This window comes from Curcuma longa, chromosome 18 (assembly GCF_044706935.1).
Source record: "Curcuma longa cultivar G26 ecotype Majalengka, Jawa Barat chromosome 18, ITB_CL_G26_1.1, whole genome shotgun sequence".
In the NCBI taxonomy this organism is placed as follows: domain Eukaryota; kingdom Viridiplantae; phylum Streptophyta; class Magnoliopsida; order Zingiberales; family Zingiberaceae; genus Curcuma; species Curcuma longa.
This window is the reverse complement of record NC_133878.1, coordinates 4738365-4754723: the sequence shown is the minus strand read 5'-3', so window position 1 is coordinate 4754723 and position 16359 is coordinate 4738365. Positions and strand designations below refer to the sequence as shown.

At 32.0% G+C, this 16359-nt stretch overlaps 1 protein-coding gene across 2 annotated transcripts; it reads right to left on the bottom strand.

The window, feature by feature from the left end:
* Positions 1-2886: 2886 nt before the first annotated feature.
* LOC141812270 (uncharacterized) lies at positions 2887-14480 on the bottom strand. 2 transcript variants are annotated; one of them, XM_074700323.1, is made up of 4 exons: positions 14088-14480; positions 13919-14016; positions 3276-3352; positions 2887-3193 (listed from the first exon to the last, which is right to left on the bottom strand). In XM_074700323.1, the coding sequence occupies exons 1-3, from the start codon at positions 14383-14385 to the stop codon at positions 3293-3295; spliced, it is 456 nt and encodes a 151-aa protein (XP_074556424.1). In that variant the 5' UTR covers positions 14386-14480; the 3' UTR covers positions 2887-3193; positions 3276-3292. The 2 variants fall into 2 exon arrangements, with proteins under 2 accessions (XP_074556424.1, XP_074556423.1); XM_074700322.1 differs by lacking the exons at positions 2887-3193; positions 3276-3352 and having other exon boundaries at positions 13814-14016.
* Positions 14481-16359: the final 1879 nt, after the last annotated feature.

Below are 16359 nucleotides of genomic sequence, written 5' to 3'. Positions count from 1 at the left end.
AGGGGAGGGGAAGGGATGAGTGGCATCGACAGACTTGAGGAGGAAGGAGAGGGTTGTGGTGTCGCGCGTGGAGGAAAAGACCCACGAGGAGGGCTACGGTGTCGCTTGCTTGCGCAAGGAAGGGAAAAAAAATCGCATGTAGGGGAGATTGCAGCGTCGGGGAGAAAAGGAATTGTGCAATGAGGTTGCGGCGTTGGTGGAGAAAAGGATTGTGCAATGAGGTTGCAATGTCGGGGAAGAAAAGGAGTTGTGCGATGAGATTGTGGCATCGGAGGAGAAAAAGAGTTGTGCGATGAAGTTGTGATTTCGGAGAGAAATTTAGAGTTGTACGATCAGGGTTAGGCATGTGGCGTTACTGTAGTCATGTTTTCGCATTTTCTATTTTCTGTTTTCCTAGAAAATGACTTCTCATTTTCCAGAAAATGAGATTGGAAAACACAAAGTAAACAATAATTTCTAGAAAATAAAAAATTAAAAATTAAAAAAAGACTAAACTAAATATTACCTAAAAAATTTCCAACCCAATTCAAGATAGATTGCGGGTTAGACAAGCTAACCTAAGAGTCTGTCAAAAAATAAAAAAAATAAAAAATGATTAAAATTTTTAAATTTGAGTTGTGGTTTAGAAGGATTAAACTTATATGTTGAATTTTCTACTTTAATTATAAATTTTAGAAGAAAAAAATTCTCAATCCGAGCTTGTCTAAGTTGATATGTGCGGGTTGCAAGCCTAGATAGGTTAATCTGTCTATACCCACTTTAAAATAAGTGATAAAATTTCAATCTAACTTATTTAAATTATTTAACGGAGGTGAAATAAAATAACTTGGTAAGTTCAATCCAAATTGACAGCTCTTTATCAGAGGTCAAAAATTATAAATGAGTTATATATTTAAAAAATTATGTTAGGTACTTTAATTCTCCCAGCATAAAGGACTAAAAATTTGTTTTGTCCTTTTTGAATCACAAATGGTAAAACAAAATAAATTTAAAAAAATGACGACCTAAACACGTGATGTGGTAATAGTTTTGCGATAATGCTGATAATTGATGATACAATTTGTTTCTTTTGCTTTTCGTTAATTGTTATATTTTATTTGACTTAAATCTATTTTTATAATTTTTTAGTATATATACTTTTTTTTTAATTTACGTAATGTGTTCAATTGTGATGAATATTATGAGGTCTAGAAATTTTTTAATCTACTCTTCTATAAAAGATGAAATCCGTCACTCAGCGGTCTCACACGGTCAATTTCATGATCATCTGTGAGGAAATAAATCGAAAAATTACAGTTGACCATGATGGAGGAGAGTATTATCTTGGATTCGGACTCTTACTCTCTTCTGCAACTCTACTTAGTTGTAACTAACTCAATTATGTCCAAGAGACAACTTTTTAATCTACTTTACTTCACTAATGATGTGTCATTTGTATGTTAATTTTTTTGTATTTTGTATTACTTAATTAATTAATTTGATCTTGTGCATTAGTTTTTCTCTTCCTAAGTATGCGTAAACTGTGTGAAAATTGAGTTGTTTAATTGATTTGAGAATGTGAGAGTCCGAGAGATTAGGGAGAGAGTCTATAAAGTTTGATACCCAAGTTTAAAAAAAATAAAATAATAATCATAAATTATAATTTATTAGTACGATGTATTTTAATTTTTTAATTATTTTTTCGTGTACAAATATATGCATCATTCATTTATATATTTATGCATTCATATTTTTCACGTTGGATTTAAAGTATTTGAATTAATTATTTATAAAAAACTAATAATTTATGTGTTTTAATGTATTTTTAATTTTTTTTAGATATAATCAATAAAAAATGACTCTTAAATATTTATCTAGTTTAAAAAAACATAAAGAAAAGAAGCATTAATTTAAAGTATTGTTTGAAGGGACACTTTTTTTTTCAAATTGATCTCGGGCCTAAAAATATTAGGTACAACCCTGCCTTAAGTGTATGCCAAAAAAAAAAAAAAAAATAATTAATTAAAATAGCATCTTTTTAAAAAAATTTTGAAAAGACATCCCATCAAATCCTCATACTAAAAATATCCTTATTTCAATTGCTACAACGCTAAAATAAAAGTATTTTTATAAAGAATATGATTATTATAACGTGCAAATTTTTTTGATTTAATTAGATATATATATATATATATTAACTTAATTAAAATTATTCAAACGGAATGAAAATCACTTTAACATAATTAAAATTATCATAATATTATTCTAGCGCTCAATATTTTAACAACCATTAATTAACTATTATAATATTTTAACAATAATATCACAATCATTTCGAACATATTAAAATAGTTTTAATTAAATTTAAACAATTTTAATCAAATTGATACTAAAATAAAAATATTTTTGAGATGAAAAATACGATGGACACTTAACTTTTCTTTTTTAAAAGAAAAAAAATACCGTTTTAACGATTACGATAAGGGCCGGAATATATCTCCCAGCTTTACTTTGGAGATGACAACTCTAAGAACAATTCTCTTAAACTTTAGAGGAACAAAACCTCTAAACCATATAAGTTTTACAAATCTCTCTCTTTTAAAAGATAAAAACAATATTGAAAAACTCTAATTTCAACCTAGAGAATATGGAACAAAAATTGAGCTGAAAAAGACCACAAATGCATCCCCTTGTACGCAAGGACGGAACCAAAAATTTCATATCAAAGAGACAAAAGATATGTGTTAACATCAAAGGAGAGGAGAGCGACCGTGCCATCACCCTCAATTCGCCATCCATTTTTATATTCCTACACTTCTTACACCTAAGGAGATAAGATATCTCAACATAAGTGTGAGAATGAATAGAATTTCATGAGAATCAATAATCGAAGCACAAGTAATTCAATTCTACCCGAAAACATCAGAGACACTAAAACTAGCACAAAGGAATAGTTAGATCCAGTCCCCATACAAAAAAAAAAAAGAGAGCAATTTTGATTGTTACACATCAGATACAGAATTGTCCAAGGCTACTAATATATCTAAAGGAAATCTTATTTATCTAATATACTCCAGCTTCCTTATTGGGCAACTCTGATCGGCATGATGGCGCGATACCTTTCATATAACAAAATGTTGGGCAGTTCATGGAGATGTCTTCACAGCATTTCATTTTACAGTATGTTTCCAGATATGACTGTCGGAATCGCTTACTGTAAAAAAAAAAAGAACACAAGTTTAGAGTCATCCATAAAAAGTTGGAAGAAGGGACAATGTGCAGATAAGGATGGATACCACTCTACTACAACCCATCAGGCAGCTTGGCCTTTGCCAACAAGCTCTTTTGGTTTTGTGACTTTTTCACTATCCTTCTGCAATAAATATGAAAATTTTTTAGGAAGATTGCAAAGGCCATCAAGTATTGCTGATAATCTACTTCTCGCGAATCGTTAACCTTGTAGAAAATGGAATCGTAGACCCAACCCATGTTATCTCAGCATACAAAACTTAAGTAAATAGATTGACAATATTTAAGCTTGTTCATTTTTCTTATTAAAAAATTTATCTAGTTTGAGATTTTACCAAGATCAACCGAACATTATTATCATTATAAGTTATGATGTAGATTTAATTGAAATTTACTTTATTTGCTAACTTTTACATATTATTGGATAGCATGAAAGTAAAAAATTTGTACGATACATATTATATTTTTCATATTTATTTGAATATAAGTTTTAAAATTATATTTTTCAGAAAAGTTAATTGTTTGCAAGTTTTATTCATGAAGATTAATGAATCAACCTCACTAGTGTCCAAGCTTATTTATTATACATCTACATATATTTAATGTCGAATGAATATGGATTAACTTAGTCGAATTTGTTCACAAAGATACTATTCATTTATAGCCCTAATGGAGAACCACATGGGAGTCAACCTAATAATTCATTGATTGGTCAAGTGAGCAACTTAGGCATAAAATAGTGAAGTATGCTAACAAACTAATCACAATACAAATTATATAAAAATCCCCTTCATAGAGATTTCGACAAAGGATGCTTGTGTCAGGATCAATGGCACGATCAAGAACAGGTTCGAATGTGGTTTGATATGGTTGGAGGGGGAATAGCTGAAACCCTAAAATGAATTCTCTTGCAAAACAAGCACAAATCAGAAGTGAAGTATAAATGCAACAGAATAAAAATAAGAAACAAATATAATTCTAATAATACGATTTAATGATTTGTCCAGTGAGTCACTTTACGATTACGAAGGTTCCACTAAAAATCACTCATTCGCAAGTGATAATGGGATAAAACTTTTATTACCAATAGTTTGAATTAAAGGCTTCAACCTTATCCAAGCATTGTTAGAACAAAATTTGAGAAGTATAAAATGCATTCAGGCAACCTGTTGCCACTCAAAGCTCCCCAAGAGGTTTTATAGATGTTGCTCCCACAACTCTATTTTTTCCACCTCTAATCAACTAGAAAAGGCTTTAGTTGAATGCTCTGGGACTAATGATTGTTGAGCAGCCAACGACCACATCGTTAGTCAAAATTTCTAGTTGATTGCTTAAGTCTCGAGTTGATTAGACGAACCTCCAGTTGGCTGTTGCTTGAACAAAGCCTTTTTGTTTACAGAAACTACACGTTCAGTTGACTAAGAAACATCTCTAATCAACAGAATCAAATCAATGATCTCTCCTTCACTCAGCTTACACCCTTGTAAGCCTACACAAAGTCTTGAAATTGAGTTAAATTGTAGGCTACGATCTCACATATTGTTCCTCAATCAACAGCTTCAATCAAGCCACTAGGTAATGTACCTCTACCTAGTTAACCACAACCCCAGATGATGTTGGTCAAAAGCAAAAGCCTAAGATTACACATCACTCATAACTACTCAAAACTTTCATGCCTCAAGGTCTTCAACCTAGTCGGTGTTTTTCATTGCCCTCAAGTCCATTTTGTATTATGCCCTCAATCCCTTAGATGCACTAAGCCCCACGAGCTTGTGGCACATGTCATTTTTCACCCCTCGCCTACAAGTCCACCTCACTTCGTGTTGCTGAGAATAAACCTTGTGTCAGACCCTCAAAACCTCAGTTCTACTAAACTCTCCAAGTTTGCTACATATGTCATCCTTCTCTCTTCTTCGGAGTCCACTCCAATGTCCACCTAGCATCAAAACCTTCAATACCTTAGATGCACTAAGCTCTCCAAGTTTTCTCACATGCCATCGCTCCTTACCTTCAAAGTCCACCTTGATGTCAAACCTTTGAGCCACCACTCAACTCAATTACGTCAAGTCATCCATCAAACCAACTTAAGTTCATTAAATTACCGAGCTCTGTAAGCTCCTATGTAAAATTTTCTAATTCCTTGCACACTTAATGCACACGTCAAATATTATTTAAATCCTTTGTCAAACACATCAAAACAATTTAATTGAAGCTAACCATTTGGAAGCATAGTTGCACCAACAATCTTCTGCTCTTTGATGCTTGAAGATCTGCTTAAATTAGGACATAAAAATGAATAAGAAAACTAGGCAATCCAAAACTCAAAGCTCCATCACAACATAAGCTTCTCCTTGATTCGAGATTTCATCCATGAGTGAGCTACTAAAGGTGACTCTTTTCTTTTTGATTGGTGGACCTTTATACTTCTCCCCCTTTGCCACAAGATCAACATACTAATTCCATGCATAGTGATCAAGACATGCAAGAAGGAATGCATATCAATCATGCACACTAATTAAAAACATTTCTCCACCTTGAAGTATGTATGTAAATAAACATGAGGACGTATGTTTATGCATGATAACTATTCTAAGAGCATAAAATATTCCTAAATGTAGTAAAATAATCAATTTGTAATTATGCTAATAGTAGATTTCATAATTTCAATCCTAGATGAAAATTGCTTGCCATATTTGAATTTTAACATGCTAAAGATGATGAAAATTAGTCAAACATGTTTTAATGATGTATGGAATATATACGACCATTTAAACATGATCAAGGGCTATAAGATATGCAAAATTTTACTGAAAAATTAAAACTAACTATTGTAATTTTAGAATGCTAGACTAAGTTTCAATCAATTGTATTTCTGATATAGTCAATTAGATGCTAAAATAATAGTAGTCCAAGTTTAAAAATTCATAAAAGTTCATATAAAATTTTAAAAATATTAAACTTTACGTGTATATTTATTTTTCATACAAAGTCATAATGCTTTATATTTTTGGCAAGATTTTTAAGTGATCCAAATTGTTCAATGATATGAGTTCTAAGTACCATATAGTCATCTTAGCATAGCTGAATTGTCTATCCTATCATTTTAATGACACGCATAACATTAAATTACATGTTTTAGTCTTATGATTAGGCAATTATTGTGATTCCATAAGTCTACTGATACTTAGTGCAAAAATGTGCTCTAATCTTGCCAAGTATCTATTATTTTTATGCCTAGCTTTTATTATTGACATGGTTTTACTACATCTAGGCATTTAATTCAATCAAACATAAATACACAACAGATATCATGGCATATCAATCATGAAACAATCAATTTACATCCAATAACATATTTATCCCTTCTCATTCTATGAAATTGCAAATATACATTCACTAAAGAGCCTAATTGTGTGTTTAACTTGGAGTGAATTGATTGCCCTTCCCAAATTGTTGGCATACCCAACCCATTTGAAATAATAAAATGATATTCTTTAGAACCCAAACTCAATTCGTCTCAATTGGGTTTCCTAGGTATTCACTAGGATATCTTCCCTGGCCATCATTCTAGACTTAATGTTCTTGTTAGCATATCTTGACCTAGTGGGTTCATATAGTATAACATTTCAATTGAAAGTAAACCTGTTGTATGAGGGTGTTACGACCTAATTCTTAGGCATTAGTTTGTATGTCAAACAGATGTAGGCCGTTTGTCTCTCTAAAATCATATTTAGGTGGAGCCATTTGTAATTTTTTATAGGGTTGTTCTCATGTCATCAAGTTTTGACCACAAAGCTTGATTTTCTAATTCAACAACTAACCAAGCATGTGAGATAATTTGACCTTGGCCTTAAGTTTCCCAAGTTCTTGTTTTAAGGCCTTAGTGTTTCTCTTGGACTCTAAAGTTAAATTAAACATTAAATCATACATATTAGAGTTAAGAAAGGGGTTCGTTACCCCCTTTCAAACCTTTCTCTACCTCCTCTTGTCTTGAGCTTCACTCCTTAATTTTTACCACATTAGCTTTGTAAAGGGATTTGTCTTAGGACATCTCTTTTTTTCTTGATCAGACCCTTCTTGATAAGAGGGTAATCCCTCTTGAAATGCCCACTTTCATTGTAATGAAAGCACTTAATTTTCTTCTTAGTTGCTTTCTCTTTGATTTTCTCCTTTATTTTCTTCTCTTTCATTTTCTCTTTCTTTATGTGTGGACATTTTTGTAGTGAGCTTCTCATTGCATATGAATCATACAACTTATTTTTGCATTGATTTCACCATTTGAGACTAAGAGGCTTGAAGGAGTTGCATTTGAGTTATTCTCCTCAATTGGCCTAAGTGAAAATTCACTCCTTGATGTTATTTAAGGGTTATTTTTTCCAATGGCTCAGATGATGAAGATAGTCGCTCATCTTCATTGCTTGTCATTCTCTACCCAATTAAGTCATAGTCTAGTCTACCTCATCATGTGGTTCCTTAGCCTCATGAACTTAATGTCTTCAACTTATAATTTTTGTTATCCTCTACTAATTCAACACTTTGAACTTCTTGTTATTGAAAGTGCTTTTCAGAAAGATTGACCAGTGTACTCTAAAGATCTTTTAAATAAGTTTACTCACCAATTTTGCTCTATATCATTGCCCTCAAACCATTCAACATCTTAGCTTGTCCATTTCCTTCTTTTAAGAAATTTTCCATTGTTATCATTTGGAGATTCAAATCCATGTGCAACAATAGAAAACACCTCGAAGACAATCTTCAAAAAATATTCCATTCTCATCTTTTAAAATTCAAAATTTATTCTATCATATTCCAGAGTTGCAAGATGATTGGCAATTAGTCCTTTGAATTAGAACACTTGCTCTAATAGCATTTATCAAGATCGATGGTCTAGTTTAGAAGAGATTTGACAGGGCCATAGGGGAAGGGGGTGAATAACTAAAACCCTAACATAAAATTCTCTTGCAAAACAAACATAACTTAAATCATTAATTCTCTCATGGGGCACTCATGTGTGTGTTCGGTCATTCGTGTCAACTATAGACGTAATAAAATAAGAATAAGAAATAAATATAATGTTAACAACATAAATTAATATGGGTTGAAGCGACTATGAGTCATTAAAATGACATGTTGAAATGAAGCACTCGACAGAATATGATATCGAATATTTCTCAAATGCAACTATCCAGATTTTTCTCAACTAATAGAGGTACTAATTCCTATTTATTTATATATTTTATAATAAATTAAAAGAATCATTAGCTATATTTGTTTTCGTAGAACATCTTTCTTTTAGTTTTGGGTTTAAATGCAATTTTGTAAATTTTTATCAAGAATTCTTTAATCCATCTGCTAAACATGTTCCTCGAACAATACTTACTCATACAATTAAAAGATTAATAAGGCAAGGGAAAAAATTATTGAAGAATTTAATAAATTAAATAATAAAGTTTCTTTATGTTATAATATTTAGAGTGATCATTAGTAAACATATTCGTATATGGGTGTGACTTACCATTGGATTGATAATTCCTGAAAAATTCAAAAAAGTTTGTTAGCCTATAGAGTTTTTTATGAATCATATAGTGTTCACAATATCTCTCAATTATTATGTTTAATTTTAGAAAAATATGTATTAACTTTTAAAATATTTTCAATATCATTTGATAATGCTAATTCTAATACTGCTAGTGTTGAACAACTTAAATTTATATGTCAACTTATTATTGATGGTTTATTTTTTCATATTCGTTGCGTATGTCATGTTTTAAATTCATATATTCAAGATAGATTAAAAATTTTAAAAAATTATATTAAATTAATTAGAATTGCTATTTCTTATTTATGATCACATCCTACTATAACGAAATAATGGAATAGATTTAATAAAAGTAATAGAATAAGACTTAAAAAATTTCCACGTGATTTGCCAACACATTGGAATTCAACCTATCAATTATTACAAGACTCATTTCAATATAAAGAATTATTATATTCATTTTTTACACAAAATAATAATATAATATATATTCATTTTCACGTCCATGGAATATATATATAGTAGTATTTATGAAATTTTAAAAGTATTTAATAATTCAACCGAATAATTTTCCAGTGTTTATTATCCCACTTCTCATTTAATTATAGTGAATTTTTGTAGTTTAGTATTAGTTTTATAAAAACATAATACGAATGAATTTTTATCTCCTTGAGCATATGCAATGAAAGTAAAATGGGAAAAATAATTTTTTATATTCTTCAAATTTATTTAGTTGCATTTGTTTTAGACCTTAGACTTAAATTAGAAGTTTTACCGAGAATGTTAGTTTTGTATCATGATATTTTAATTCCATTCGGCAAATTCTCAAAGAGTGCACTTCAAGTTTGAGAATGTCTAAACAGTGCACCGAAGTTTCATTTTCCCCAAAAGGCACACTTGATTCCCATTTTACCCTTTTTGACAATTGTCGATTTTTCCTCTTCTCTTTCTTTGCTCATTTGCATGCAACATTTAATATCTTCTCTTTCCTCTCTCCTTTGCATGCAATATCTTTCTTCTATTCTCATTCGCCCCCACGGGCGGGCGCAGCTTCAGGACATAGATGCTTGCAGTTGAAGGTATGCGGTTCGAGGCTCATGGCGCACATGAGATAACATCAAAATGTGTCATGTTTCTTCCTCGAGCCACTATGTTGGCCAGTCCCGCATTCACCGTGATTTACTCCCCCTCAACTTGTGGGGCCGGGGTGGGGGGGCCGCTATTTTAAAAGTTCTTCTATTCTCATTCCTCTTAAATTAAATTAAACTTTAATCAGCATAGATAATCCTCTAAATTTATTTATTTTTAATTTTTATTTTAAAATTTTAATAAAAATTAAAAATATAAAAGAAAGTTAATAAAATATTAAAAATATTTTTAAATATCTTTTATTTTTAATATCTAATTATAAAATAATTAATAAAGCTGATTTTATTAATAAAATAACAAAAAAATGAAATAAAAATTTGTTTTGATGTTGGTTTTCAGAAACCAACACTACAATTTAAATACCAATATCGCTTTAGTATTAGTTTCTGAAGATCAGCATCACAGCGTTCTGAAAAATTTTAAATCATTTTAAATACTATTGAAAGGACCTTAAAATAGTAAAACGATGGCTTATTTGGACTTAGGTTCATCTAATAAATTCATAGGAGTTGGAATGGGTCCGATCGAAGCTCTTTAAGTCCATCAATAAGTTTTTGTCAAAACCCATTGATGGACCTAGGGTACTCGGATTTCTGAAAACTTGCAATGAGATGAAAGACATGAGTGTGTAGAAGGGAGATATGGTGAGAAATATTAATCTTGAGTCTCCTACACGAAGTTATAGACCTGTGTCAATTAACACAAAGTTTTAAATTTTCTAAACATTTTAAGCAATGTTGAGAATCCTACAATGGTAACAGAAGGCACCCTTGGACTCCAAGGCACTGCAGAAGCCTACAAGAATTGGAATGAGCTCAATTAGAGCTTTTTAAGTCCATTAATGAGTTTTGACCGAAACCCATTGATGGATGTAAACAACTTGATTTCTGAAATTTTACAATGAAATGGAAGTGTGGAGTGTGTAAAAGGTAGATATAGTGAGAAATCCTAATCCCGAGTCTCCTGCACGAAGTTATAGGCCTGTGTCAATTGACATAAAGTCTGAAACTTTCTAAACCTTTTTGAGCAATGTTGGGAATCATTTACGATGATAACGGAGGGCACCCTTGGACTCTAGGGCATTACAGAAATCTACAGAAGTTAGAATGAGCCTGATCAGAGCTTTCTAAGTCCATCAATGAGTTTTGACTGAAACTCATTGATGGACCTAGAAAAATTGAATTTTTGAAATTTTACAATGAGATGGAAGAGGTGAATGTGTAGAAAATATATATGATGTCTAATCTTAATACATGTAAGCGAAGTTATAATCACGTGTCAACTAATACAGAATGTAATGTCGATTTTCGAAAATAAACACCACAGTGGTACCATTCTTCAAAAATCAACACCACAGTATTAGTTTTATAGGTGACTCTTAAGTCTCCTTTGGGAGCACAGGAGCTTGACGGTTCCATCACCTTCCCTTGATCGCAGGATCCTTCATGCAATTTCCACGTGAGAGCCCTCTACAATCAATTGTCGTTTCAATTTATCAAGCATTTAGTCAATAGTAGAAATTTATCAAGCATATGGTCGATTGTAAATAAACTAGTTGTTAAAATTTAAAATACTACATTACATAATTTATAACATTGGCTCATGATTTTAAAATATTAAATTTATAAGTTGTAAGTTGAAATATTAAAAAAATTATGGGCGTTCGAAAAAAAATGATAAATTCCCAAAGGGCGTGCTTCAAATTTGAGAATGCCTGAAAGGCACACCAAAGTTTCTGAAAATCAGTACCACAGTGATGTTAGTCTTCAGAAACCAATACTACAGTGTGATCAAAACCAACACTATAGTGTTGGTTTCTAAAGACCAACACCACTGTAGTACTGATCTTCGAAAACCAGCACCACAGTCTGTGTTAATTTGCACGCAATCATAACTTTGCTTATGTGTATTAGGACTAGGATTAAACACTATACATACCTTCTACACACTCACCTCTCTTATCCCATTGTAAAATTTCAAAAATCCAAGTAGTCTAGGTCCATCGATGGATTTCGATCAAAATACATTGATGAACTTAGAGAGCTCTGATCAGGCTCATTCCAAATCCTGTAAATTCTATAGTGCCTTGGAGTTCAAGGGTGTCCTCCATTATCATCATAAAGGATTCCTAATATTGCTCAAAAATATTTAGAAAGTTTCAGACTTTTTGCCAATTGACACGGGCTTATAACTTCATATAGGAGACTTAAAACCAAGATTTCTCACTATATCTACCTTCTACATACTCCATACTTCAATCTCATTATAAAATTTCAGAAATCCAAATCATTTAGGTCCATCAATAATTTCAATCAAAACTCATTGATGGACTTAAAAAGTTCTAATCCGACTTATTTCAACTCCTATAGCTTTTTGCAATGCCTTGGAATCCAAGGGTGCCCTCCGTTATCATCATAAAGATTCCCAACATTACTCAAAAGGTTTAGAAAGTTTCATACTCGATGTCAATTGACACAGGCCTATAACTTCGTGCAGGAGACTTAGGACTAGGATTTCTCACCATATCTCCCTTCTACGCTCACATCTGCCATCTCATTGCACGTTTTCAGAAATCTGAGTTTTTTAGGTCCATCAATGAGTTTTGACCAAAACCTATTGATTAACCTAGAGAGTTCCGATCGAGCCTATTCCAACTCCTATAGGTTTATTAGGTGAACTTGAGTCCAATAAACTATCGTTTACTGTTTTAATGCACTCCTAATAGTGCGTAAAATAATTTAAAACTTTTCAAAGTATTGTAGTGCTAGTCTTCGAAAACCAACACCAAAACGATATTGGTAAAAATTAAGTTGAATAAAATGAGATTAAGAGTGCAATTTCATTTTTTTAGTGGAATAAAATGAGATTAATAAATTATTTTGACAAGTTAAGAGTTGACTAGGTCAAAATTAATTTATTGGAGCTTAATTTAATTGGGTCCAATTAGGTCCCTTTGGTAGCTTCAGTGAGATTCGGATAAATTATAAGAGTTATAATTTATCGAAATTGTAGTAGAAAATAAAATATATTAGACTAATATTGGCATGTGTATTCTACACATGGCAAGATATTTGATAGTGACAACAAGTAATTGTTAAATCTTTATTTAGGGAAAATTTTTAAAAAACTTGTCATAATATTCTAGATATGATTTGATCAACCCTAAACTATAGTAAGAATATAATTATTCTATATTATTATTATATAGAATAATTATGTTTAATTCTATATATATGGTGTACCCACACATACAAAAAATACTATTACAGAGTTGAGTCATGAGAGAATACTAAAGAAGGCTGGGAGGTTTGGAGCATAGATCCGATGTTGAAAGCATGCTTCAAGGGTAACCTTAATTCTTTTACATGTTCCATTAAATCAATTCGTGTTAATACATAAATAATCACGATCCTGTAATGAGATGTTTGATTTATAGAAAATTTTTGTAATTGAATTTTCTAATCTTGGCCCAACAATATACATATATGTGCAAATTTGTACTTTTCAAGGCAAATGTGATTTTAAACAAATATGGGTACACTTCTTTGTTCTAGTGGATATAAACTCCTGAAAAAGAAAATGAATGGAAAAGCCTAGGAAACTCACATTGGATCTTCTCCATAATATCTTTAGCAAGTGTTCGAAGTAGCTTGTAAGCCATTATGAATGAGAACACTTTTCAGATAAAAAAATGGACTTAACAATCACCCTTATCAATGCCTATATATATATATTCAGCTAAAAAATGTTAATAGTTATTCAATTTGACAGATGCGAATCTCCAGAATTCAGAATTCAGAACGTCAGGAGAAATTGAAAATACAATTCTGTTTAGAACCAACCAACAAGAAAATTGATCCAGGAAATAATTCCAGCGAAAATAATATCACTTCCCAATTATAGAAGATAAATGCAGACTGAAACAGTATATTCCAATTTCAGAGTAAGCCTGAAGCCATTGCCCTCCAAAAGAACAGAAGGAAAAGGAGAAAGAGCAATTACCTTTCCACTGGTTTCATAGTAATCATTCAAGGCCCACTGGTACCTGGAATGGTCCAAGCCGAACCAGTTCGCCAAGTGCTCGTCCAAACTTGAATGCGCTGTTAATTAAAGAAAATGAGAAAGCAAGGAAATTATTACACCCGCAAAAACTAAAAATCACAGATGATACCATTTTGGACTTTGGCGACAGCCTCCCGGAAGAACCCTAACACAGATCCGGAGGACTTTGTCGCTGTCTTCTCAAACTGCGGAGGCGGGACCTGCACCGGCGGAGGAGAAGGAGGAGCCTTCGCAGGAGAAGGAGCTTCCGTTTCAGGTCTTCTAGCAGTAGAGCTCGGCGAGGGACTCACAATGTCCGATCTCGGGCTCTCAGATGGCGGCGCGGTCGACGAGGGAGTGATGAAGACGGTGAAGCTGCCGGCCTTCCCGATCACTGGCGGAGGCGGCGGCGCACGAGCAGTAGCCATGGATAACCGGCGTAGAGGCCGTCAGAGTGAAGGTTTAGCACTCTGGCTCAGTGGGAATGCGCGACGAACAAAGAGGGGAGGAGGCGTTTGTGGGAAAGGAAGGAATCGCCATGGGAGAGGAAGATAAAAAAAAACAAAAGGGTAACTTTTCGGAGCGAGGGCTAGGCAGACAATTGAGCGGTTAAACGGGCAAATTTACGGTGGACGGATTCACTCCTTAAAAATTTATTATATTTTTAATTTAATTAAAATTATTAAATTTAAATTATAATTTATACAGATCAAATTTATTAATTATCAAAATTTTTAATTCAATTTTAAAATTTAAAATAAATAAATAATTTTTTTCAATCTATGAATCAATTCAAATATGTCGTGTATCAATCCATACAGATCATGGACCTAGATACATCAATCCATCTGAATCTATTATAAAATGGATTGATAAAATATCAATTCAATCTGTCTAAATTATTTGATAAGATAAATTAACTCGACAGATCCAATTCAAATTGACCACTATACAATCAATTACTGTACTACTAGAAGAAGGGTATCTGGGTAAATTCACCGTTGTCATGGTAGAGATTAATTTACATCAAAAAAAGTGAGCAAAGTAACAAAGAGCCGTTACTTTTTAAAAACATGAAAAGAGTGAACAAAGCAATAAATTCGCGAATAAAAAGAAACAATTAAATTAAAAATAAAAAGAAACTTTGGTCGGTGGGAATTTAATTTAATTTAATTTAATCAGGTGACGCAATGGAAGCATGCAGCCATAAATATAATTATTGTTGCAGACAGAGACAAAAGTGAAGCGCTGGTCATCGTTGTCGCAGAATCAAATCTTCGGTCCAGAATAGAATAGAGTTTCAAAATGCATCTGCGCAGTCAATTGTTATTTTTGCTTGAAAATAGAACTGGAAAACAAACAAAACGACAGAATTTGTTTTAATAAAAATAACAGCAGAATTATCAAACGGATCAATTTATGAATAGAGTGGATACAGATCTATTATATGACGGAGTAAGACGGAACGGACTGATTCATCAACTTGGTGGATTGAAAAATCTCCAACTCAACCCAATTCAAGACGGATCGCAAGTTAGGCGGGTCAACTCATGGATTTGTTAAAAAATAAAAAAATATTAAAAATTATAAGTTTGAATTATAATTTAAATGGATGAAGTTGAAAATTTTAGATTTAAATTATAATTTTTAAGTTTGAATTGTAATTTAAATTGATCAAACCTACTAATTCATTTAATTTTCTATTTTAATTTTAAAATTTAAAATAAATAAACTTTCTCAATCCGCGAGCCAATCTAAGTCCACCGCGGACTAATTCACGTGAGTCGCGGACCTAGACGGGCCAATGCATCTGAACTCATCTTAAAATGGATTGATAAAATTTTAATTCAATCCGCCTAAATTACTTGATGGGACAAGTCAACTCGACGAATCTAACTCAACTTAACGGCTATAGCAATATGTATGATGGGGCATGGGAGTCTTCGAAATTTCTTTAAGTAAAAACAGCATTTTTTTACGGTACCGCATATTTAGTTTTCTGAAATTTTTTAAATAAAACAGCATTTTTTATCGAAGAGCGCATTTAATTTCTAAAATATTTTTTCTACTTTTCAATTCTAAATTAAAACAAAAAATTTAATTTTTATTTAAATATAATCGAATCAAAAATAAAAAATAATTTAATTATTTCATCTAATAGTTTCGAATAAAATCATTGATAAATCTAAAAAATTCCAATTTCGCCGCTAACCTTCGATGTGTTAGCGACGAAAACGCCTATTTCGCCGCTAACCTTCGAGACCTATCGTTCAGAAAATCCCATTGTTAGCGACGGAAATGCCAATTTCGCCGCTAACCTTCCATATATATCGATCAGAAAATCCGCGAGTTAGCGACGAAATTGTGGATTTCGTCGCTAATATTTGATATTTTAGGCGAAA

Excerpts from the sequence above, each read along its gene's own strand:
- LOC141812270 (XM_074700322.1), bottom strand. The coding sequence starts at position 14,385 with ATGGCTACTGCTCGTGCGCCGCCGCCTCCGCCAGTGATCGGGAAGGCC. Across the intron at positions 14,017-14,087 it reads TGTCGCCAAAGTCCAAAATG|CGCATTCAAGTTTGGACGAG; the intron begins GTATCATCTGTG and ends TTTAATTAACAG.